At 41.7% G+C, this 27316-nt stretch overlaps 1 protein-coding gene across 1 annotated transcript in view; it reads right to left on the minus strand.

Moving 5' to 3' along the window:
• Positions 1-27316, minus strand: part of Zswim6 (zinc finger SWIM-type containing 6) — a 192906-nt gene that overhangs the window by 60537 nt on the left and 105053 nt on the right. The window contains 1 exon segment of the mRNA XM_032898917.1: positions 670-1026. Within this exon segment, the coding sequence (XP_032754808.1) occupies positions 670-1026 (357 nt within the window).

Consider the following 27316-nt stretch of genomic DNA (forward strand, 5'->3'; position numbering starts at 1 on the left):
CTCCACAGGCTAGCGTTATTTACATTTTATAGTATATTGTATGAGAAAATGTTGGTGGATAGATTTATGAACTATTTCATATATTCTTTTGAGCTAATTTAAAGAGAAAAATTGTGGGTTTTGTTTGACCTACATATTTTATAAGGTACCATATAAAAATTTTCCTACACTAGAAAGTAAATTTTAAAGTGAAAAAATAAATACATAGATATTCATTTGCTGAAAAGTATAAATTAAATGACAAGTGTTTTGTATAACTACTATCTAATATTATCTGAAATGTAACTAAACTAAATGAAGTGTAAGATGAATTTTTTAACAAATGAGATTTTTCTGAGCACAAAAACTTGTCAGATGCACTGTGGCATACATGTAATTCTAGGAAGGTGGGAGGCAAAGGTAGAGGCAGGAGACTGAGGAGGGACAATCCTGAGTTCAAGGCCAGCTGAGCCACATCTAACAAGACCCTATATCCCAGCTCTCCCCAAAAGGCCTTGCCCTTTAGCATAAAATACTTCAAAAGAAATGTTGTAGGCTATAAAGCTAAGCTAATCTCTCTATCAAAGAGCATTACTGAGGACCCATTTCTCACACTGCATTTTTTATGCATAATTGGGCTGGTAAATGAAAAATAATCTAGAGAAAAATTACATCATCTGTCATACTCACCATGAACTTGGTTGATTTCTGAATTCTGAGAGAGAATTTCATCTGCGAGCTTCTGAGCAGTTGGCAAGACTTCTGTGTGGTGCACTGTGATCAAATACTGAACAAACTTCTGAAGCTGGTCTCTGTTCATCTGAAAGAGAGTCTCTGAAATGGGAAGATGCAGTTTGACCTGATCTGGCTTGCGGATGCGATATAAAGACAGTGCCACAACATGGGCACAATAAAATATGTCCTTGTTTCCACAGCTGCAGGTCACTGAGGTAATCTTGCAACGATCAAAGCTGATGGCCACGTTGCAAACGGTTTCTGGCTCCGATTGTATTGCAGGTTCTGTCACTGTGCCACTCAAGTGGAAACCTAGGCGACAAGAAAGGGAGAAGTCAGCTTCTGCACTCAGATGCTACACGGCCAAGTCCCTGCTCTGGAAACAGAGGGCTCTGGACAGCACAGCAAGGAGAGACATGTGGAAACATTCAAGCCAATGATAGCCACGGATTCCTGTAACAGGGAGAGGACAAGTGACAATCAACAACACCTGGGGCTTGGAACAGCGGACTGCAGGGCACGCTCTGCAGGGCACAGAGGATTTCAGTGCATGCACTGCAGTACACCTTGGTCACACCTAAGCAAGCAGTCACTTCGCAACATTGCTACCATACTCATGGGTGGGACACATGGCCAAGATCCAGTTCTCGTCTTTCCTCTTGTATGTTTAAAATATCAAGCATAAGTCACCTGGCTTACTTATGATTTTCCTCAGCCAAACAGCTCCTCCTTCACGTTTGTTCTAGTCTGCAACGAAGCAACCAATAAAACAGCAAAGGTTGCAGAGGTCCGTTCCTTTAACAAACTTTGACCAGAGAAATTTTTAAATGCAATACTTTTCTATAGTGTGTGTGTGTGTGTGTGTGTGTGTGTGTGTGTTCACATATATATGATATTGCTCCTAAACTGCAGTATCTGTCAACAGCAGCTTCAGGGAGATCAGCTTGTGCATACCACATTCTAAGTAACTCGTGTGACTACATTTTTAACCTAGCACAGAGGAACGCTTAGATTAAAGGTTATAGGACCCACTCCACAGTGTGGTGTCACCCATAAGAGGAGGGCATTGAAGGCAATGCACCTCCAATTCAGAGCAGACGGGAACCTTTTCATCATCAGTGGCCAGGTGGCCACTACTTACAACCACCCGGAAGTATGCTCGCTCCACTGAGGAGCTGTTTGCCCTGGGAGAGTTCTATCCAAGGCAAATGCTTCCCACAACCTCTGGGTACCAATCAGTTGTGGCCTACTTGGCCAGCAAACAAACCTCTACTTTTCCCCTAAATGCATGGAAAAGCTATCTTGAAGTTTGGGGGTGCTAGGTACAGGCAAGAGATAAACATCCATTCACCCAACCACTCACCCCCCAACAAAGCCACCTCTCCGGGTGAGGGACAACCCTAAAAGAAAAGGACATCCCTTTGGGAACATCAAGGGCTCAGATTTCCGTCCTAATTTCAACTGCCTAACAGAAACTTGAATGCTAAATCAGGAAGCCCTAAATCAGAAGGGCCCTCTTGGCCCTCTGCTATTTATGCCACATAAAAATAATAATAATAATTCATCAAGACAGTGACTGAGTTCCCCTTTACAAACCATGAGAGAACTGGAAAACTATTGCATGTGCTTTGAGAATGACTGGCAGACAATGGCAAGGATTCACATATATGACATTGGGACCCCTCTTAATGCCTCTACTGAGTTACCCCAAAGAACAGAAACCTCTCAAAGAAAGGCAATTTCATCTTGACAAGATAAATGTGTTGAAACTTTTTTTAACCAAATAAATCAATTTAAAAAGGGTATTCCATAAACACAAATTATTGTTTCACAATAGGAAAATTTGAAAATTGTCATATAATAGATATTTGGGTTTTCCCCCCACAAATATAATCTATTTAAAAATAGACATTCTAGGGGATGAAGTGATGACTCAGCGGTTAAGATCACTGTTCAATTCCCAGCAACCACACAGTGGCTCACAACCATTTGTAATGGGATCCAATGTCCTCTTCTGGTGTGTCTGAAGACAGGGACAGTATACTCACATATATAAAATACATAAATCTTTTAAAAAAATAGACATTCTCGTTTCCTTTATTCCTCTGATAAAAAGTTCTCTATGGAGAGAAAGCACTACTAAATAAAGGGTAGATAATAATAGTCTTCCATTCTTACATTTTTACTATTAAAAATGTTAATATACAAAGTAAATAACTGAGAAAGGTCAAAAAGTGAAAAATAAGGGTGATCCTGCCTCAGCCAGTACATACCAGATGTAATTAATATATGTAATAATAAAAACATGCATGGGGTAGGCAAAGATAAGACCAAAAAATGTCTGACTCAGAAGACAGGCTCCAACCATATTCCAGACATTTAGTTCAAGAAAAAATTGTTTCCATATGTCAGATATTTGCATGTATAGAAGTCAGACGCCACAGCCTGTAGAGCTGTAAATGGACATTTATAAAATGAACATCTTCCCACTTAATACGATCACCTTTCTCCTCGTCCACCAAGTGAAAGACTTTGTTCCTCCACAAAATGATATTGGAGAATTCTAAACATAGACAATGCCCATAACAGAGGACTCAAGAGTGCAAGACTAGCCAGCACTCAACAGTTTACCATACGAGCTGGGAGGAGAGGGCACTCCTAGCATGTTACAGGCCCTGAGGTCAATCTTCAGCAACATGTGTGGAATGTACGCACACACGCACACACACATGCACACACACACACACACACACACGCACACGCACACGCGTGCGCGCACACCGCACATGCAATCATGATAATAACCTAGAGTCAATGATGTGATGATTGAATAGGTATTCTAAACAAAACTAACTGCCATTAAAGAAAAACAGTCCTTAAGAAAACTGATGGAGCCCTCATACAGCTAGTGCAAAGATAACCCTCTCCATGGAAGCTCACACTACTAGTCAGACATGGTTATACTGGATAAAGATATAGCAGTACTATTAATGCTGGGAGGGGGTTCCATGCATTTTCTCCAACTGCTACAGCAAGCATTGATTATTCTATTCAGATTTTTAAATCAAACTAAAATATTTTGACCCCCAAAACAACTTAACCCAAAAGATATGAGGTTCCAAACACAAAATATGTCACAAACCTCCATTAATCTGAGCTCAAAGATTAAGGTATTTCATATTTTTTTTTCTAATTCTAAAGCCACATTTCAAATGCCCAAATCCCTTTAAAAATTCCAGCTTTCTCTGATGGAAGGATTTCAAAATGGTAACTAGCAGTCAACTGCTGTTTGCGCCTTATACCTCGCCACCCTATGAAGCTGACCAGGACGCGGGAGGCCTCCTTGTGAGTCTTGCTTGGCTTTCTCCCCACTCTTTACCTTGACTCTCCACATGCCCTGTCCCTGTCAGGTCAGCCGGACCTCTCCAAACTGAGGTTGAACAGTTATTCAACACACAGGGGCTACTTTCCTTCTGCCTTCAGGTGAGGGTTATGAGGCACAAGGCTTTGCCTTAAACAGACCTGGAAGATCACACATTCATATGGAAAAGTCAGCTGTGGACAAGTTTCTGAGAGCATGGGGTATGGAGTCAGCATCAGGAACTCCCCCTACACTAACCCAGGGTTTCAGAATGGTGCTGTGACCTCTTCCATCTGAGAAGCTTTGGCATCCCACTCGCATCTGTGTGTTCTAAAGTCATACCAGTGCACACAGAAGAAGAGCCAGGAGACCGTGTGTCCATCCACCACAGCAAAGGGCCAGGAGGACATCCCACCTCACCTGCGTCCCTCTTCTCCACTGTGGCTGTCTCCTAGGCACTGAGTGAACTCAAACAAGACAACTTCCCAAGAATGTGTTTTGTCTTTCTGGAGCTCTGGCAAACCGTGACTACCTGGTTTAGGACAAACGCAGAGGGCACAGAAAATGGGACAATCCTGTACTACCTGGTGAAACATTCTTAATTCGTTAAAACTGAGAGCTCCTGGTAAGGTAGTGGACAACAAACCGGGTAATCTGTATAAGGAGGAGCCAGGGTAAGCACAGCGCTGCTCAAAGGGGTGGAGGAAGAACTTCTGCTAGGAAGCACTGAGGAGACTGAAGACGTACTGAACCCATCATCCAAGCCGAGCAGGGAGCCGACTCGGTGCCTCTGCAGCCAACAGGAGGGCAAAGAGAAACCTTATTCAAAAGGCAAACCAGCCAGCAATAGAGAACAGAGACTGGCTGGTCTGACCTAAGATCTCATGAGCCTCGACTGCACCGGGGCTGTTTGGTCAGTGCTTCCTCCAGCGCTGTCAGATCCCGTTTTGTCATTACATGTGACTAGGAGAGCAGTGGGACCTACTCGAAGAAGGAACTTACTGTTTAAAACTGGGCTACCTGGAAGACCCAATGATAGGGATCACATCCTGGAGCCTAACTTTAATCTTTCATAGCCTCAGAGTGAGGCACAGATAGTCAGTTCTGTGACACACTGGTGGAGAGAGAGAGAGGATTGGACTCTTGACAGGTCAGAAATGCAGGCATCAGAGGCATGCTTCAGAGAGAGAGTGCACAGGAACAGACAGGCACACCGTCAATGACAGGGAGCCAAGCATATCAACTGAGAGTAACTCTGGAGAGCCTGCAGCCTGGGGTAAGTGGGTAGACTAAGCTCTGGAGGCACCTATCTTTCTGGTATTTTAGGATCTCAGAACTCTGAATTTTGTAGAACAGTCAACACCCACAGGTTCATCACTCTCTGGGGGGAGGGGCAATCAATATATAGGTGGGTTTTTGCCCACTGTTCCCCGTGCTTATAAAGCACTTGGGAAGCACCCCACCCAGAACTTCAGTCACTCTAGGGTATAGATCTTTGGAGAGAAACTGTAGGAGTGAAAAGTCTTTATTAAATAGAAAACACAATAGAAAGCATCACTAAGAGACTGAACAACCAGACTGAAGATTAGGGAGGAAGAACAAGACTGACAACACACAATAATACGTACAAACACTACAGCAATAATGCAAAAGGAAAACTAGCATGGCCACAGAGGGTGGGGGTGGGGGAACATGCCTAGTCCACACTTGAAAGTGCCAAGTGGGACAGCAAGGACCCTCACTAGGTGAAGAAAGCGGAGAACAGGTAGACAGCTCTGGTAGGCGGCAGGTGTGTCCTATACTCTGTGCAAGACAAAGCAGGGAAAGCAAGAGCTGCTCAGGCCCAGATTCCCCTTCACGCCACATGCAAGGGCATCTCTGGTTTTCAAGGAAAAAAGCTACTCTCTCTCTTCTTTGTATTGCACTTTTAGTATTATCTTCACTACATTGTATTTTAAACATTCAACTTTATTAGGCGATTTTATTCATATTTTTATTTCCTTCACTCGTTCATCTGTGTGTTTTCCAGTAGTGTCATCTTTCTTCTCCTTCCCCGTTCCTTCTCTTTTGCCTACTTTGTTTCCCCTTGGTGCTCTTTCTAATAGTATTTTTACTTCAGCTGAAGCTATCAACACTTGACTTCAAGTCATACTACTGAGCCAAGTAACAAAAACTGTATGGTGCTAGAAAAAGACGGTAGACAAATGGAGGGGAAGATCTAGAAATAGGCCCAAGGCCATCTGATTTGGGGTAAGTGTCAAAAATATACATCAGGAAAAAAGACAGCCTCTCTAACAAATGGCACTTGGCAGACTAGACACTCACATGTAAGAGAATGGAACTTCCCTCTCTCATTCTGCACATGCACGCACGTGCACCCACCACCACCACCACCGCCGCCGCTGCTGCCGCCACCACCACCGCTGCCACCACCACCTCCAACTCCACCACTGCCAAGCAGAGCAAAGCCTTCCAAAGGGAGTGAATGGAGTCCTACATGAACGCACATTACTGGCGCGCTCACCATCATGTCAAGGACCTACGCCTCCTAAGCACGGGAACAGCAGAGCATGCCTTGGGTCAGGCTCTGAGCAAGGGCATGGCCTTGCTCCAGTCCAAGTCTAATGTTACAAAAGATGACCTTTGCGTACCTACACCAGTGACAGACATGATAACCAACCATTGTTTCCTCCTCCAGAGTTCAGCTTCATACTGCTTCCCTACAGAGACCACCTACTGATACTGCTTTACCTAAGCCGCAACCTAACTCCATGTTCATAAACACACCGCCTTCTCCAGCCACACACAACAAACTCGCCTCCCCATGCAGCAGTGTACGATCTATAAACGCTGAGCGTCTGGGCTGCTGCTGCATTTCCGTCAGAGCTCACGGCCGTCAGTGTCTGTAAGTCTGCCTCTCTTCATTCTCTCTTCACTTTACACACACACCTCCTCGGGTTAGGCCAACATCAGGGGACTCATGGTGGACCTTCATTGTTACACCTAAAAAGGCTGAAAGTGCTAGAGGAAAACACTTCAAGATAGGCATAGACAAGAACTCCAGTGACAAGACATAACCCCAGGGACTACCAAATAAGATTAGACAAAACCAAACGGCCCCCCAACTAAATGGTTACTAAAGTAACAACCAGTAAGAAGAAACAACTTGTAGAATGGGGAGAGTTTCCCATCAACTAAAATATTTTTTGGAACCACAAAAACTAAACAACAATTCAATTAAAATAGGTTAAGGAACTGAAATGACAATCAAAAAAAAGATAGAAAAAGGAAAAAGGAAGGAAGGAAGGAAGGAAAAAGAATAGGAATGTTAATACCTGAAAACCACCGTTAACCATCAGAGAAACATGATTAGAGAAACTGCTTTAAATATCCGTCTCAGCCCAGTCAGAACTGTTGTCACCAAGAGAGCACGTGACCACAAATAAGCTGGCAAGTATGTGGGATAAAAGCGACCTCTGCACACAGCTAGTGGCACTGTAGCTGAAGACAGTATGGAGACTCCTCAAATGACAAAGCTGAACCTCCATGTGACTCAGGTTATTCCTGGGGTCATACCCAAATCAACAACAGACCCTTGCACATCCCTGTTTATTTTTGTGATATTCACAATACAAACAAGAAACACAACAGACCTCAAGGCCATCAATAGGTATCAATAGGATCAATAGGTATCAATCTGGTTTACAGCCAGGGCTACACAGAGAAACCCTGTATCAAAAACCAAAAGGCATCAAGGCATTTGTGGGGAAATGGATGAATGGAACTGGCGATCACTGTTCAGTGAAGTAAGAGCTGTGGAGAGAGAGCTTCCCAAGCGTCTGTTGTGCTGTGTTGCCTTTGGGTTTTAGCTCATATACACAGACTGAGAGACAGACAGGGAGTATGTGTGTATATGTAAGCAATATCAAGGGAGGAACATGGGAGAAGTGACAGGAGCAGAAGAGGTTCCATGAGAGTACAAGGGAGACTTCTTTTGCAGGCAGTTGAAGGCCAGCAAGAAGAGGGTGGGAGGAGGGCTGTGGGCTAATGGTTCAGAACGAAGTATGACAATATTGATAAGCTTATACATATTACACATGAAAAGAATTTTAAAAGCCTTAAAAATGTTTGTTTACTCTATTGGTAAGTTAATCCTGAGGAGCAACTCACAGCGTGGCCCTCTTACCACAGCATCGCATTACTCCACAGCTTAACCCTGAGAACAGATGGAAAACTGGGGAAGGCACTGTAGCGTCACGTGGGTCTTGGAATAGAGACGTTAGCCCCACGTGTGTTCTGCTTCTTAGCCGCTCTGTGCCTTGGATGCATTATTCAGACTTCTGGAGTCTCACTTTATTTGTGCAAGTGCGTGGCTAGAAGCATGTTGCAAGGTTGTTTGGGGGATTAAAATGAAATAACATGTGCGAAGCACCTGGCACGTAGTAAAAGTGCTCATTAAATTTTATTTCCCTCTCCTTCCCTTCCCAGCTGGAGAAACAAGAGGGGCGGGGACGCTTTCCCTCTATCCAGAACACTTTCTTTTTCTAAGCTACTGGAATTCTGTGGGGAGGAGGATGCTCTCCTAGGGTAACTTGGTAAATAAAGAGCAATCACAAAGGTTTTTTTTTTTAAGGTGGGTGAGTAACTAGGAAAACACTAGAAGATTCGTTCTGATTTGAGAACAAAACTGAAAAACTTAAGTCACATCTCCTCCTAGCTCTTCCGTTTTCCTATTTAGCATTGTGTCGATTTCATCTGCGGAAAAACTTAAAAAAAAAAATACTATGTACACCATTTTTATTTTTATTTTCTATTTTTTTTTTTTTTTTTTTTTTTTTTTTTTTTTCGAGCTGGGGACCGAACCCAGGGCCTTGTGCATGCTAGGCAAGCGCTCTACCGCTGAGCTAAATCCCCAACCCCTGTACACCATTTTTAAAACTGTTTGTAAATGTTGTTATACAGTAATTTTTAAAATGTGGTATTAGCACCCCCGCCGCCCAATCCTCAAGTGCCTTTCAGAGCAACCACGATAGTGAAATCTTTCCTAATTATACCCAGACACTCCTGACCTTTTACACTGTCTCTCCTGAACGCATGCTTAGTTTCAAGAGGCTGACATGATACATACTGTAGCAGAGACAGACAAACGCAAGAGCTGGGCTTTCCTAAGGACAAATGTGAGAGAGATTTGTACAAACACAGATAACGCCACTCGCTTCAGCAAATGTTTTTATTGGGAGTTAGAGAAGTTTTTCAAGACAAAGATTTTAATTGTATTACTATCCACTTACTACTATTATTAAATAAATGCATTGTAATTACTTAGAGGTTTTACCTTGAAACAGAGCGTCTATTGTTGGAATGCCACCATGACTAAAACAACTCGAGGAGAAATGGGTTTATTTCATCTTACCAACTCTCACATCTGAAACATCAAGCTGGGTCACTGAGAGAAGTCAGGGCAGATAGAAGCCGAGGCCATGGGAGAGCACCTGTCTACAAACTTGATGCTCGTGGCGGGCTCAGTGCTTTCTTATGGACAATATGTGAGCACTGCCCAGGACTGGCACCACCAGTAGGCAGGAACCTTCCACATAAATCATTAACCATGCAAATGTCCCACGGGGTGGCCTATAGCCAATCTTAGAAAAGCTTTTTCTCAATTGAAGTTCCCTCTTCTCAGACGACCTTAGCTTCTATCAAGTTGGCAAAACAAAAACAGGAAAACAAAAACAAAACAAATAAACAACAACAACAACAAAAATCAAACCAACCACCATTAAACAAATTAAATACTAATAGCTATAACCCCCCACAAACAAAAACACTAAGGAGTTTTCCTTAAGAGATTCAAAAGTTTGGATTATTTTTTCAAGACTTATTGTCGTTAACTGGTATGTGCCTACACAAATGTGCACCTGTGTGCTAGCAAATGCTCAGGGGACACAGAGGCTACAGGTGCAGCGGGATGCCCCAAGACCTGAGCTCAGGTCTGAGGAAGAGCAAGTGCTCTTACTGAGCCATCTCTCCAGCCTGTGCACTTGGATCTTAAAGTGACAGACCAACTCGGCAGAGAAACAGAAGGAGCAAATTTTTCACACATGGACACAGTGAAGCCATCTATATTAAGTCTTAATAAAGATGAAACTTCCTTAAAAGAAAACCTTATTCTTCACTGACAAAAAAAAAAGCTTTTTTTTTTTTTTTTTTTTTTGGAAAAATGATTGTTTTCATGTGTGTAAGGCTAAGTCTTATGTTGGGAATTATAAGGGACAGAGAGCTGTAATATCATGAAAGGACAGCCCTTTGAGAACACACCAGTAAGCTCAAGGCTGGCCCTTTTGAGCATCTGAGTGTACGTTCTCAGCTAACTAAAAAATGGTTATGAACTTGAAGCATTAGAAAAATTTTAAGCTAGAATAAACTGGCAGACATGAAATCAACACACAGGCCTGAAAGCATTCCTTTCAGAGCACATTCTTTTTCGAAAAAATCCGAGCCCCGTGCATGAAGTGCTCAAGTAACATATTCTTTGTTAGAGAATTGAACAGAAGCCGTGGTACTTACACAAATACATCTCTCACCCTTTTCCTAAATAAAAAAGAACCCCAGGGAAATTAAAGGCAGGAAGCAAAGCACTGCAATGTTATGGCTGAAAGGGTGGCCAGGCTTGGGAGAGGGTCTTTTTTCCCTGTCTTCTTAAAAGCAAGGTCTAAAGCTAAGCACAAGTGTTGGTGTATAACGCTCTCATAACAGTACATCTATTTGTTACCGAGCACACTAGTCTGGCTAAATGTATCAGAACCAGTATTGATTCAAAACTGGGAAAAACAGATGAGGCAATCCTTACCCCCAAATCAAACAGTAAACCTTTCCCACTCAAAACTACGTAGCCCAATAACCCGCAGACTGCAATTCAGACTGAAAACAAAATGTTCTAATTCAAGTCATGCACAGTCTCCAGACCAGCCGTACAGACAGACACTATGGGGCCCAAGATGAAGACAATAAATGCCATTTTAAAGCCAACTTATCTAAAATATCATATTCCTTCTTTAGCCACATAATTTTCTCAAAGGAAATCCCAAATTAAAGAGACTGCATCCTGTGAGCTGGCTAATTAAATCCTCTAGCCCTAATTTCTAATACTAAGCTTAAACAGCTTATAGGAAGACATTAGGAGACCTTGCTGGTAATTGCTAATGAAGTACTTTCCTTTTTTGAAAAATTATTTTTTAAAGGAAAAGCTTTATTTTAGATCCAACTTAAGAATGACTGTTTGAAACAGATTTACTTGTACACTTCATTAATATTTGAGAAAGACAATGGCAAATTAATGCAAAGGCCAGACTGTGCCGCACAGCACATCATATAAACCACATAAAACTTTACGGAGCATGCCCTGGACTGCCAACCAAGAGTTCCCAGCAGCATTCTGTGCATTATTGGTTTTGATTCCTCATTAATGTGAATTCTTACATGATTTCATACAAGATCCAGTTAGTCAGAACACCTATGTGTTAGCCAGGACTGAATTACTTAAAACTCTTTCTTCAGAGAAGAAAAACCAACTTGGCTATCTATAATTGGCACTAAGAGGAGGCAGAAGTTTAAGCAGAGAAGTTCAGATACGAAGACAAAACTAAGAAACTGCATCAGCCTGTGGGTAGCCTAACCCTGAAGCACAGGAGCTACCTCTTGTCAAGGGCTTCTTCAGGGGTGTATTTGAGGGACCCCATTCACTGGTCAGCCTAAGAGATGGGCAGCCAGGAGGGAGGAGGCTCTAACAAACAATAGGAGTCAGACTTCCTACTCTGCAAGGTGCTTAGCAATGTAAATGTAATCTTTCCTCTGAGGCAAACTTTTCTAAGACAAGCAAAGCAAACCTAGCCTCTTGCCCTTCTAAAGAGGGGCAGCCAAGCAGCCCTCCCCCTCCAAGTTCCAGCACCACCTACAGAGGCTTCACAGCCCACTTGCCCTTCATTACCCCAGCCCTCTAGGTCTCACTCAGGCCTCTCTCTTGGGCCTGTGACTTCTGAAGTGCAGATGAAGTTTATTAGTGCCTTTGTGGCCCAAACAACACATCTCAGCACATCTTCACACCTTCGTTTTTCCTCCCAGGACCCAGAGGCTAACCAAGGTGCTCACAGAAGACCCTAGCCAGTTTGTTTCCTGTTTTGATTGCAACCCTCAGAAATGCTTGACTGTTTGCTTCAGCACCAGTGGTAGAGGAGAAACCCTGAAGACAGTTCTGCTCAGCCAGCCAAGAAATAAGGGAGAATGTGGTCTCAAAGTGAGAAGAGAGGAAGCAGCCAAATTCCCTTTCCCAAAGTTCTGGCCTCACTTCAACCTCAGCACGAGGCTCTATGGTTTGGATCTGAACCAGGTTCTAACCCTATTTATCAGTTTCATAATCAGAATAAAATGCAACAGGATGATTCCTTTTTTTTAGATGGGCTGTTTGAAAGGAATGGAGAGCCAGTGGATCAGTGATTCTCAACCTGTGGGTCACGACCCTCTGGGGATTGAAATGGTCCTTTCACAGGGTTGAATATCAGATATCCTGCATTTACTTTTACAATTCTAACAGTAGCAAAATTAGTTAAGAAATAGCAAGAAAAATAATTGTATGATTGGGGGCAGGGGGTGTCATCAATACAAGAGAAACTGTATTAATGGGTCACAGCACTAGGAAGGCTGAGAAGCACTGCTTTAAGATTAAGAGGAGTTTCTGCAACCTGCACAAATACAGCTTTTTCTGCACCAACAAATGATGTTCAAAGCGTAGAGGAGACTAACAGATGCAGATCCTTTATACATAAACATTACCTAGGGTTAGTCCAAGGATGTGAGAACAGCTCTCTCAGAATGGGCAAGGCCTTAGACAAAGTATCACGTGAAAGAACTTACTGGGGTCTTCAAGCAATGCCTGCCTCACATCATGTAAGCTACCAAAAACTAAATGTTTTGGCCTCCAGCCCAGGATACTTTAAATTAACTGAAGACTATTTTAAGATTCTGTCCCTTTCTTATACTCCAAATTAAACAGGAAGCTTGGACACAGCAAAGGTCTGTGACAGCCACATCACAAAGGACCTCCTCAGAGAAGGTACTAGTTAGAAGAGTCTGTAAGACGAAAGAACATTCTTGGCATGTAAAATACAGACTGGTGGTCCTCAACTGGAACGCATGTGAATCATGTGGAAAACTAATGATAACATAGATGACCAGGCCCACACATCTTGAGCCTCTGATCCACACCCAATGATGCTGCTGAGCTGGGAACCAGAACCACTGACCCAAATGATTCTAATTACAGCCCAAAGAAGGCTCTTTCTTCAGAATACTGGAGTAAACATAGCAGATGAGACAAAGGAAGAATACATAATTCTTTACACAAAGAGTTCATATGGGGCTGGGCACATGTCTCGCTGGTGAAGCGCAGGGCTAGCAAGCACAAAGCCACCCGAGAACCTCCCAGCACCAAAAAGTATTTACAAAAATATGCACAATTTGTACCTTACTGTGCAACCAAATGTTCCCACTTTGCCAGGTGAGTAAGAAGGGCTGGGGGTGGGGAATAGTACTTTCTAGTAACACATGTTATCAGTATAATCAAATACTTATTGCTATGCCACCTTAAATCAGATGTTCATTAAATATAAATCAAAATATAAAAATTAAACTGTTATTAATCAGAATCTGTACTTTTTTTACAAAGAGATTGTTTTACAATGCCCATGGATGCCCCTTAATTGGAGGGGTTTTCTATATTAGAAACAATTCAATTAATGGAAAATACCAGCAACTCCTGGTAACACATTTTTTTTGCCTAAGGCAAAGTCTCCACCACAGGAGAAAGACAGAGTCGAGGCTGTGCTATGGTGCAGGCCAGCAGAGCTGCATTTTGGAAGAATGAGCCTAAAACACAACCAGCCATCCTTGGAGCTATGGTGTCTCACCTGGGGGCGTTAGGAAAGTCACTCGGCCTTTGTAGTTCTCATCTGCAAAGAAAGCTAACAGCAGCATGTGCCTGCTCTAAGGATGAAATGGGAGCTGACACGGATGTAAGGCACACAAGTCCTCTTGGAATGTCTGCTACCACCATCACTGTTAAACAATGCCACATGCCCCGGAAGCTCACACTTTGACACGTGCTCTAAAACCCCACCAGCCTATACCCGTGAGCACACTTGTTGCTAGAAATGCTGTGCTCAAGAACATACATAATCCTGCTACACAAAAACAGACCAGGACTGGCTATTGCAGTGACTCAAAGCTCAGCATACTCCTAACTCCAATTAGCAGGGTCATCCTTTTCCCTGTTTTGTATTTTTATAGCACATTCTTATTAACGTGATCTGTCCCAAACAAGGGGAAAGCAGGACTTAACACATGACTTTTGACTCAAATAACTTTCAACCCAGTAAGTGTGTTACTTTTTTTATTTGAAGATATTTCTACAAAAACATAAAGTGCCCTTTTATCCCCAATGTTGGAACTTTCATGAAGAATGCAATTATTTTACAGTTTAAATTTGTCCCATAACTGAGTCACAGACTAATAAAAATTAGATGCTACAGTTAAGATCCTCTCGATGGTCATCAAGCAATGACCACAGTGCTACAGTGCAAAGCGGCAGAGCTGCATTCTAGCAGAACGAGCATCGAGACACGAGGGGCAGCTTTGTATTAGGAGTAATTTGTGTCCAGACAAACCAGGGCTCCTCCTCACTTTGAAGATACAAAGGACACCAGCTTCTGCAAGACTGCAAGTTAGTGTCCACCCCTGACTGCAGAGATCCAGCTGAGAAGCAAACTAGCCTGCTCTGTGTGTGCACGCAGGACATCTAAGGTGGGTGCAGCTACGCCTGTGTGTGGGGGATGTTTTGCACTAAGCACAGTGGTAAAAGAGAGGCCGAAACAGATCTGTTCAGTATGTGGATAAAATTACCATGCGTGCCAATCTACAGTGTAACTGCTTTTTAGATTCCTGGTTTAGCTGGTATGGGGCAACTTCTGCACATTCAGTTATAAGAAAAATTGCTTTAACTATACTCATAAAAATGTTCAAGATTATTTCTGAACGAAGAATTTGACAAATGGTTCCCAGAACATGTTCTGGCAGCCATGCTGGCTGACGGTCATCAGAAAGTTTACCAAGTCTCCTTAACACGGAGTGAGGCTGCCTTGCGGTTGGCTCAGATGGTTCAGAGAAGATGGCCTCTAGGAACCGAAGGGGAAGGAAGCAAAGAAGGCTGGAGCTCCTGATGCTCAGTTCTGCTGCTAGGTTAGCCCCAGGTCATGGATTTATCTATTTCTTGCCCTCTTCTCACAACGAGAAACACATATTAAGACAAATTCCCATACATTACAGAAGTAAAGCAGAAACGGGATACCCATAGCAGGCAGCCTTCACACAGGGTGAAATGGCACAGGATCTCTGATTGGCTCTGGTCACTAAGACTCATCTTAAATGATTTTACACCTTTTCATCAAAGTGGGGACAAAGTGAAGGATATATTCTCATGTAGCTGGGGCCATATATATAGCACTGGCAATTTTTAAGATTTGGAAGAAATATTAAATCAGGTAAGCACTGAGTTTTTACCTAAGTAATTTTTACCCATCTTTTTTAAGCAGTAAACATTAAGGTATTTTTATTTGTGTCCAAGGTAGCTGACAAAACTCACATGGCATGAGTACTATCTACACAAAATACCTAAAATACTGAATGAATAATACAGAAGCATTCTTTAAAATCCCACTAAAGATGGAATGAACCCATGGATCATCTTGACTACCTTTATACTTAATAGGCTGCATTTTTTTCTTAACTCCCACAAAACCATTATGAACGTTGCCATGTTTAACAGCCACGCCATAATCCACTGTTTGGTAAAGGCAGTGTTCTAGGCTGAAGGAGATGCATAAAGGGTCTGATTCTAAGAAGTCACCGATTACTGGACAACATAAGTAACAATTAAGACAATTTAAAGACAACTACTGAATTCTTTTAAAAATCTCTCTTTAATACAAACCTCTATTTCTCACATTATGTTGTGTGTTTTAGGAAGAGAAAGGCATCCCTAAGGTCATGTGGGTTTGGATTGAACTGTCCCTTGGCCTCAGTCCCACAGAGATTCAGAAAGCACACTGGAATGTTAACATATCTAAGAATTTACCCATCAGATATTCCAATCCAATACCATTTACTATCTATCCCTAAAGAAGGACGACGGTAAGAGACCTAGACCAGCTGCATCTATGACCTGAAAACTGTCCAGGATGAGAAATCCTAAACTGCTAAGGAGAACTCTGGGCTCAGGTGAGAGCTCAGAAATCATAAACCCACACAAGCCACCTGAAAGCCCAAACATGAGCCCAGGTTATGGATACGCTTCAACACCCCCTTTTACCATGAAGGGGCCAATTATCATCAAGAAAGGGAAATTTCTTGTTGAAAACTGACCATCTTTGCACTGACCAAACACATCTTTGTTGTTATCTGCACCACCATTGGTCAAGGGTTCATGCAGCATACCCTCAATTAGAAATAAATGAATTTTTGCTTAACCAGATTCTATTCACAATGGTCAAGAAAAGCATTTACAATGTTTTATATCCAAATCCTTAAAAGCCAAAGGCCAAGCTCTCTTCATGGCTCCAATATGGCTTTGTAGGAGGGTTTTAATATGTCTAAGATGTTGTATTAGGATTTATTCCACACACTGAGACTCACAGTCCTAACTTTGGTTGGTGAAAGACCCAGGTAGCACTTGAAGTAGCTCCAACAGTTAGCGTGGTGATAAATGCCACAGTCTGAGACCTGAGAGGTACGGACAGGAGGACTGAACACTGAAGGTCACACCACCACACAGTGAGTGTGAAGCCAGCCCTGGCTGCAGGAGACCCTGCTTCAAAAACAAACAAATGTATCTAAAATAGCACCTGCCTATCACACACAATCAGTATTTGTTATGTAAATGAATGAAATATTACAGTTATGTGTCTGTCAGTCTGTCTGGGTGTCATACCCACAAGCCAGAGGGGGGCAGTGGATCTCCTGAGACTGGAGTTGCAAGTGGCTGTGAGCCCTCTGATGAGAACCCAGATCCTCTGGAAGAGCAGCAAGTCCCCTTCACTGCTGGGTCTCTGTCCAGCGCCAAACGTCCAACTCAATAACAGGTTAAATGAAAACCGGCAAGTCAGACTGCTCCAGTGTGGGGAGTACAAGAGAAAATTTTGAAAACAAATTATTTATAAGCTTCATCCAGGGAGCATGATGTGATATAGCAGTGATCAGGAATTAAAGTCCTGTTGATAGAAAAGATCCCTTAGTGTGACTGCTACAAACTCTTAAATGTCACCACTATGTATCCTATACTACTGTAGCACACTACTGTACATGACAATTTGCTCCTATTTCTCCTGAAAACAAGTGTCTGCTATGTAAATGAACAGATATATTCTATTTTATCATAGGAGAGTTTACCAGTGGATGCTGCTGATAACTCAGAAAACTTCAGATGTTGGCCCAAGACCAAGCTACAACTTTCTTTTCAATGTCAAATCATTGTTATATAGTTATTTATGAGTAGTGATTTCGTGTTGCTATTATTTTAAGGTTACGAAAATGGTGTAACAGAATTTCCAGTACTATCCTCTTTTAACAAGAAATGCAAATGCAAACAGAATCAAATCTGAAATAATGCTAATTAAGTACCAAGTTATGTACATGGTGGCTTACATTTCAGAATCAAAATCTGTGTCTCAGAAACAGTAATACAACAAGGAGAACACTGACCCGAAAAGAGACAAGTTTAATCCTAGCCCGGCTACAGTGAGCTATTGAATTTCATATCTTCGGTTTTATTTTCATACCTGGAAAAGAAAACCAAAGGGATTGTCTTCGTCCCTGGGGATGGCAAGTAGCAATGCGGTCACAGATAATGGAGTATGTGATAAAGAGAAATAGATGTCCCTCTCCCAAAACGTGTATACAATTCTGAAGATTACTTCAGAGATCCATTATTAAGGGTAAAGTCAACCTTGTGGCTCTTCTTGAAGACTCTTAAAATCTAAAAATTTCAGATTCTAAAAGTCAAAACCACCAAAATTATGCATAGGTTCAGAATTCATGGTCAAAACCTTGGCTTTTGACGCATGCTATGTTTCTTGATTTTTCACAGATTTTTAATTTTAAAATATCCGGTTTATTTCCAAGTCACTCACAATGCCAACTTGAATACCCATCCAAATTCCTGTGTGGTAAAAGTAAATATACTTTTCCTGGCTCTTATGTTTTAACTTTTAATGTCCCTGAAAACCTCATGTTGAAGACTGGGTTCCAACAAAAGGAACAGACTTTAGAGGTGGGGTAGGACGTAGGTGAATCAGGAAGACTGACTTCCTAAGTGAATGAATCTATGGGAGGTATCAGAAACTTAAGGAGGTGGGGGCCTAGGTGGAGGAAGCAGTAAGGGATATGCCCTTGGGGTAAAATTACCCATCGACCCTCATCTGCTCGGTCTTCCCTGTGCTCTCTCCTTAGGTACCTGGTCTCTACCAACCAACCACTCCCCATCACGGTGTTCCCACCTCACTGCAGGGCCTTGATCAACCACAGCTCACCAAGTGTGGATGGAGCCAGAAGCTAAAACCAGTCTTCCCTCCTCTCAGTTGGTTTTCTTAGGCATTTTGTCAGCAGCAGAAACCCAGCAGCTCACAGAGACTGTATTACCCACTGCTGAGAGCCTATGAGAGAGCATTGGATAGTGAAAAGGGAATGATTCTAGAATCCATTTCTAAGGGAAATGAAAAGTCACAGAGGTAGAGTCACTGTCCTAGCTCATCACAAAATTACAAGGAAATGCTGACTAAATGCAGATAAAATACATTTCAAAAAAAGTGAGAGCAGTTAAAAGGTACTCTGTAACACCTTTTTAATCAATTAACTTGCTATTTTAGAAAGTGACTTCAATTGCCTAACATTTAAATGCTCTGGCCACAGAGTCAAAAGCTGAGTAAAAAACAAAACCATACTGGGGAACTGAACTATAAAGCTAGCTTGCAGGTTCTGCAATTTTGAAGGAAAAAGGCCAATGCTCCTACATTTATACTCAAGTAGTTTAGTTCAACAATGTCTCATCATAGCAGAGGAGAACCCTTCTACTTGAAGGAAAAACTGGTCTGTCTCCTAAGGTGGGGAGGGAAGCAGTATGAGCAAAGCTCTCGTCTCCAATAGAAGGTAGCCCCTTGTTTCAGATACCTGAGCACAGAGGATAACAACATGGCCTACAAGAGTAGAGGCAGGTGACCCCTGTCTTCTGCCACTTTAGGTGTTCCTCTTTCTCTCCTCTCCTGTTTGTGTTTAGATTTCCTACACTTCCAATGCTATGAAACTAAGCACCTCTGGGCTTCCCCTTTACCTTACCCTCCTCTCCATCGTCAGTTACTTTTACACATGCGCAGTAGCTGAATCATTAGAAACATTCACACAACTTCTCTTGCTGCAGCTACATCCCCCACCAACCCCAAACCTAGACCATTAGTGACTCAGGGGCAACTGCAGTTCTCTAGACTGGTCCTTTCTATGGTAGACTGAAAAGACAACTCTAGGCTTTATATAACAAACCATCATTTTACATAACAATGTAAAAAATGTATCCAAAGAGAAATACCAGCCTTAAAACATTTCTAGAAAGAAAAGGAAGTGGGGATCTTGTGTCCATTCTCTCAATGATGCTCTAGCAACAAACAGCTTAAGTTTTCTAGATTTAAATGTGAACACGATATTCACATTTGCTTTGAGAATGCCTCTGATAACATGCAATCTTTTCAGTGAAAATGAATACTGGCCTAACAACGACAGTATACTAATTATATACATTTTGAGAGAAAACTAGAACCAAAAGGTTCCTCTCCCTGAAGGGAAAACCAAGCTAATATAATCAGATTAAATGTGGGGATCTACAATTCATGACCGTGACTTTAACTAACAACAGTCTTCTGTAGTCACAAACTGTCTCTCAGTAAGACTGAAGAACCAAAGTTTTAGCCTGAATAACTAAAAAGAAGTTTACTTCGCAAACAGTGTTTTAATTTTATCACATTGACGAAACTCTTTAGCCATGGACTAACCTGCCCCTAGCTTACGAGACTTCAGTATTTTAAAGTTATTGGTGCTTCACGGGCATTACAGCTGGGCAAGACTGTTGGTCGCGTCCCTTCTTTGGAAGTTTGCATGGCACCTGTTCCATGAAAGCTAGTCCTAAAAGATGTTAGCCTTGAAACACACACACACACACACACACACACACACGCATAACATTATATAGATTAAGCAGGTTATATTTAGGAGTGTGTGTGTGTATGTGTGTATGTACGTATGATCATATATGCATGTAAGAAGACTTAATGAAAACGGAGGACAGAAGCCATGAAATTGAAAAAGAGCAAAGAAGAGTACTAATGCAACACTTGCTTGGTCACTCGGGGTTGTCAGTGTCAGAAAACATTGTATTATGTCTTTTCGGCAGTGTGGCCACAGCCTCATTAGGCTGAAGCTCTGGGTGGGTCACCTCTGACACAAGTGCCTATCCCTGCTTTCTGCTTCCTCACAGAGGTCAGATACACTGTTCACCCTTACTGCCGAGAGCCTTGTGCTTCTTTTAAAGCAGAGGCTTAAATCTTTCAGACATTTAGAAACCCATTAGCTGACATTCCTAGAGTTGTGTGTGAGTAAGGAGTAGTAGAAAAAGTAAAAGGCCTAAGGTTTAATTCTAGGAGTTAAGGCATGTAAAACCTAGCTAGGGGTTCCAAGTGAATTTAGCTTAGGGGTTTTTGGAGATCCTCCCCTTTGTCCTCAATTCACTGTCACCAGTTATGTCTACACCTAAAGGGAAAACAACTGCTTTTCAAGTTTTCCACAAAAAAGAAAAAAAAAAAGAAAGAAAAGAAAAAAGAAAAAGAAAACCAATGATCCCAAAAGGACAAAGTCTAAACTCACTTCCCATTATGACAGTGCACAACAGTGCTGTAACCTATCTGATTAACTGCTACTGTCTGTGTTGAGAAGGAAATAATTTCTTTACCTGCCACCACGTAAATCTCGTTTTTGTTTCCAGACAGCAGAAAAATGACTGTGAAGATATATAAGAAGTTACCTATTGTTTTTCATTCATGACAAGTACCACTGTATAAAACAAGACAACGCCCAAATCATTTCAGCTTCTAAATAATTATTTTTCAAGGAAGGAAAAAAACAAGACCAACTTTCTTGGAGAAAGGGCTAGAACAAAAAACATGGAGAGCCTAATACCAGAAATGAAGTGGTTCTTTTTTGCTGTTGTTCTTGTTCTTTTTTAGTCTTTGGTTTGGCTTTGTTTTTTGTTTTTTGTTTTTTTGGTTTTTTTAAATTTAGGAAACTGTTACAATGCGGGAAAGCCCCCAGTGACCAAGTGACAACTATCTGAAAAGCAAAATAGACAGCAACAGTATTAGATTCTAAATCAAAGAATTAAGTAACCGATGTATGGGTCTATACTGACCTAACTGAAGTACTATATAAAAGACCAGGGGAGAGTGGACAGGTCTTCATTACAAAACACTTTGATTGGGCGAAGGGACTGGGTCAGATCACAAGGGCACTGAAGCAAACTCCTACCAGCAAGAAACTGGTGATCAAACTTCTGAGTGCGGAAGTATCACATTAGAATAACCTCAGTGTAGCCCCGCTCCAGAACTTGTCAACAATAAACAATTTCAGCGCACATCTACGAAGGCTCTGGTAATCCTCTACTTGTAAGAACTTAATTTCTCCTTTCACTTGGGTGTGGCTGGATCCTTCTATTGTAGAGGCATAAATATTCTTTAAATTTACTAAGAAAGCAGATGTACAGTATTTTCACTGGAAAACAATAACTATGTGAGGTAATATTTCTCAGGTAGTCAGACTGAGTCACTCAACAATATACCTATACTTCACAATGTCATGCTATAATCTTTTTAAAAAGACTTTAAAGAAAACACAAAAAGGCAAAAATGTAGTTAACTCTAAAGTGGAAAAAACCTGGCATCAATAAATGATGTAATAAAGTCTTTTTAGTATCAGCCACACTCTGGACATAATCAGAAGTATATGAACCTAATTTCTATTAAAAACGTTCGCCAAAAAAAAAAAAAAAAAAAAAGAAAAAAGAAAAAAAGAAAAAAAGTGCCTCAATCCAATAAAAAAGGATTACACAACTCAAATTGAGGGACCACGTTCAAAAATACATACCCAGCATTCTTAGTAAGTATCAGGATCAGGGTTGTTTCCACGGGTGTGAGGAGCTGAACTGCATTCCCAGAACACACCTGAAAAGGCTGGGCAAGGAAGCATGCATGCAAACCTTGGGGAACGGTGAAGACGGTAAGCGAGACAGATTCCCTGGGAGCTCAGCCTACAGAGCCAAGTTCTAGCTCAGTAAACATCTTGAGTGCACACACACACACACACACACACACACACACACACACACACACACACACACACACACACGTGCATCAAAGTCTGCTAACTGCCAAAAATAACAGAGGTTCAGGGACCATGACACTACATACAATTCAGAACCTGATCTTGATCTTCAGTGCAAAAGAGGAATTAGTAAAAGCAATGGGGAACTTAGAACTGAGTCAAACTAGGATCATTGTGCCAAGGTAATTTCTTGCATTTTGATAAAAAGGCCCATAGTAACAGCTGTATAAAACTAAAGAATTAAGGCCACTGGAGATGGCAAAACCAAGCAGTAACATGTTTTAAAGAGTTTCAGCCCTTTCTACAGATCTCCTGAAACAAAAGGAACAAACGTTTAAGCAAACCTCAGTTTGGCTTCTAAGTAACAATGCAGACCATCAGGGTAAGTTACTCCCCAAGATTCACACCCTGACTTCCTGATTGATTCTAAGACATTTCTGCCACAATGCCGACTTCCTTTCTGAAAGGACTTAAGGAAGCTCAGGTTCACCCTAAACAGGAATCAGGCCCCAAAGCACCTCTGCTGTGCAGTTGTGGGCAGAATAAACCAAAGCCGTCCTTATTGGTCACAGTGAAAACCCTGCACCAGCCGGATGCTCAGTCTCAGGGAGCAGGGCAGCCTAAAGAGTGGCAGGAGCTTCAGACAATGGAGCCTGGAAATGGACTTCTTGGAACCACATTATTCTTAAACAAACAAACTTCAATTCAATAAATAAAATCACAGATAGCCATAAGAAATATACCCAGCTACTCAAGTTTTCCCAAAATGGCCAAGGGCAATTGGTCCTGGCGCTCCTCCCTGCTGCACTCCTCTCTCCCAGGAATGCGTGTTTGCCCTGCCCCAGGCTTTGCACTGCATTCTGCTCCCTTCACAGTGGTCAGAGCACTGTTTGCTTGCCATTAGGGAGTCCTGTAAATATTTAGCAAAAACAATCGAATGGTTATGAAGCTCAAACATTCATAAGCTTATCGACATGTGCTTTAAAATGCCCCTCTGTGCTCACTTTCTGGGGTGACAATAATTCCCCCTCCCACCCTCCCAGGCTTTAAGGAAGGAAACTCAAAACAGAGATGCTCCAGGCGCAGGGACCAGTGCTGAGGTTAGGCCTCAGTGAGTTCCCTGTGAACTTCTCTGCAGGTGGCATTTCAAACAGAGAATGCCACAATATCCTGTCTATACCTGCTACTCTATTCCTACTGATATTGTGATTCTTCTCAAATTACTTTAACATCTCTAGCCAAAGCAAGCTTACTCAGTTTCAATTTTCTACCCATGGCCTTAACCTTTTCTCTTTGTTCCTCTGCCAAATATGCCCCACTCTGCAAGGCCTAGTCCCAGCCACGACTCTCTCGAACCCATCCTCGGCACAGTGGAAGGTCTCTGTTACCTAGACTTCACTGCCCCATGTACACACACAAAAGTATTCTCTTCTGTAATCAAGCACTTTTTGCACATTCTTATCACTGTCAGCACAAAACACTGTAAGAGCTGTTTTATGCGCCTGCTTGTTTTAGTGCAGCAAGCTGCCCCATTCATCTTTGTGTCCTCAGTACCTACCAGGACCAGGCACATGGCTGGTACGCATTAAATGTTCTCTCAGTTGAACTGAATACAGTAAAAAAGTTTCCCATTCACTCACCCAACCAACATAGCTTTGAATCTGAACACTGAACGTCCGTGCTGAGACACTGTTTAGATAGCAGAAGAGACTTCAGGCAACCCTGTCTATGCTGAGAGCTACCGGGAAAAGGTATTTTAAAAAGCAGCTTAAATTCTCCTTTATGAATGTGGAGGCCAAGAAAGAGGGATCAGAATGTCCTCCATATGGTAAACACTCTGATGGTGACTATAACATCAATGACAAACTTTCTCCTGCCTAGGGATGACAGAGAAGGTAGACTACCTGTATTTCCTAGTGCCATAATGGTCTTCACCCTTTGCACAAATCTTTTCTTTTTCGTTTCATTTCCTTTTCTTTTTCTTACACCAGTGAACAGCATGTAAGACTCTGCTTTTTTTATGTCTAAAAAATCTGAAAAGAAATCCGGGCCTTGTGCCAAAGAGTTGTCAATTTTCAAACAAGATTACCCTACCAAGTCAGTCATCTTGCTTCTTCCATTAGGAAAGAGATTAAAATAGAATTACACTTCCAAACGTGAGCACAACATGTTACAAGCCACTAAGCTTTTTGTATCCTTAATATATACTAGCTTTTTTTCCCTTTCATTTCCCCCCAGCAATAAACAAATCAGGAGCAAATATCTAGAGCCTTGGACAGCTCTCCTTTCTTCCCATGCGTCCTGATTTGTGAACAACTATTCCGGTTAACAGAGTAATGACCAGGAGTCCAGGGCATTAATCTCTATACTGGGTACCTGAAGTATCCCAGCAAAACAAAAACAACAATAAAAACCCAAACCCATCAGAAAGTATGACTTAAACAAACAAACACTGGATAACCTGCCATTAGACCTTTTAAATTAGAACAAGGACTTAGAAAAATTCTTATCTAGCCAAAATGCTTTGTATTCTATCCATGAGCCCTGATCCCATCCCTAGATAAATGTTCCTAAGTATGTGTACTCATAGACCACGATATAGCCATAATGCTTAATTGAGCACTATTCCCAACGAGGCGCCTAAAGCGGGACCAACTCAAGTGAATCCCAACAGTGCACTGAGTAAACAAGATGGTAGGAAACTAAAACAGCATTAAATGGCAAAGGAAAGGCTCCAAGCAATACAGATAATGTGGGTAAAAGCAACAAGCAGACAGTTCCATACCTATCACTGCAGTCCTATGTTATATGAACTGTGTGGAGCTGTGTGTAGTTCCAACAAGAAGCAGCTTTTTTAAGGTCTCTAGCCCTCTGCACAAAGTCTCCTCCCACCCCATTTAAAAAGTCTTTCCACCAAACTTCCAACTGCTTAAGGGTTAAGGTTAACTTTATTCATTTGAGGCTCCCAGAACATCCCAGTCCCTATCAGGCTTTTCAACAAATATTCACTGGATAGGCAGATGAATGATCACGGACAGGAAAGTCCCAAGTGGCAACTGCGCTCCATGAGGCAAGAGCACAAGTCATTGGCCTTCCCCTATACAGAAAAGAACAACTTTAAGGCGCAACCCCTTTCAGTTAGCTAATTACAGTCTTACAGGCCCATATTCAATAAGATGCTCTATTCAACACAGGATACTTTAACTACACATTTTTCTCCAAGTGTGCTTGTGCCTAGTGTCTAGGTATTTTCTCATTGCAATATGGATGGCCAGACTCTTGGTTGTCTAACAGTGTTAGTGATTTCCTCAGTTAAATGCAAAAACCAAAGATGCAATCTTCTCTATGACTTTACCCCAAGAGTTATAGGAATGTTTTTCATTAATAAGCACATCCTGCTGTTTTAGGACTTGGAATGCTTTCACCTCCAGCTCCCTGCCAGTCTCTATGGACCATAGGCTATTGTAATGAATTAAAGATTGTATTCATTACACATGTGAAGGAGTGTTGGCTAGAGCAAAAGCTCTGCAGAGAGAGAGAGAGAGAGAGAGATCTATTTTTACATGTCGGTTTCAGGACCAACACATCTGCTGTCTTACTAATATGTGCATTTAATTTCTGCACATGCATAGAATTACATGCTGCTCACTGCCTGTTTGTTCTGACACTACATACCCTAGTTAGTTAAAGCATCCTCCATTGTTCTTTGAAAAACATGGGACGTTTATTAAGCCTCTTTGCTGACGACGTCTGAAAAGGAGCACAAGTGAATGACGCTCAAGGTATCATCCTGAAAGCTGTTTGATTGGCAGCCCACAAATGCAGTTTTTGCCTTCTAGATTCCTCACTTGAAATACACTTCACTCATCAGGCTGCTAGGACATAAGGAATTAAAGCAATAGGGGGTAAAACGTCTCAACAGCTGCTGATAAATCAAACCATTACAAACCGTTCTTTTCCTAGGAAATCTAAACACTTGTGTTAAAAGTTGTATTCTACAATGCCACATAAAGCAATCTGTCCCACATAAAGAATGTCATCTCCTCTCCAAGTTGTGATAATATATGTCACTGAATAAACCACGATAGAGAGGCAGAACAGGACGTCTGAGTAAAGAAATTGAATGCAAGACAGCATTTGAGTTGTGCAGTCCTCAATGGTATAAATCAGACTTGCTTTCTGTTCACCAACCTTCATACTCAGCAGGAAAAAGAGTTTAATTAAAGATCCACCTTGGCTAAGCTAAGAAGAGGGAATTGCTTAAGCAAAAGAGTTTGAGACCAGCCTGCTTACAACCCAATGAAACATCCTACCACAACCAAACAACCTCAAGCTGACGCATATATGGGCACACAGTGGGGAAGCTAAAGGCAGAGGCTCATGCGTTCTACAGCTCATCACTACAAAAGGCAACACAAACCATCCTGCATGATGCGATTAGTTTTAAGAGCTTCAGTAAATTAATGGAAAACAATCGACTAGTGCTTGTGTAAATAGAAGTTAAAATTACATATTGGGAGAATAATCTGGACTGCTTAGCTGTAATTGGTGATGCTCTAATTTGTGTCAGTATTCTGACTTCATTCATATATTTTAGTTAAAATTTTTATTCTGTGTATGTTTGTAAATGTGCATGTGCAGTATTAATTAATGTACACGCATGTACAGACTAAGAACAATAACAGATATGTTCCTCAAGAGTTCCCTCTCAATGAACCTAAA

The sequence above is a fragment of the Rattus rattus genome, chromosome 3, assembly GCF_011064425.1.
Source record: "Rattus rattus isolate New Zealand chromosome 3, Rrattus_CSIRO_v1, whole genome shotgun sequence".
NCBI classification, from domain to species: domain Eukaryota; kingdom Metazoa; phylum Chordata; class Mammalia; order Rodentia; family Muridae; genus Rattus; species Rattus rattus.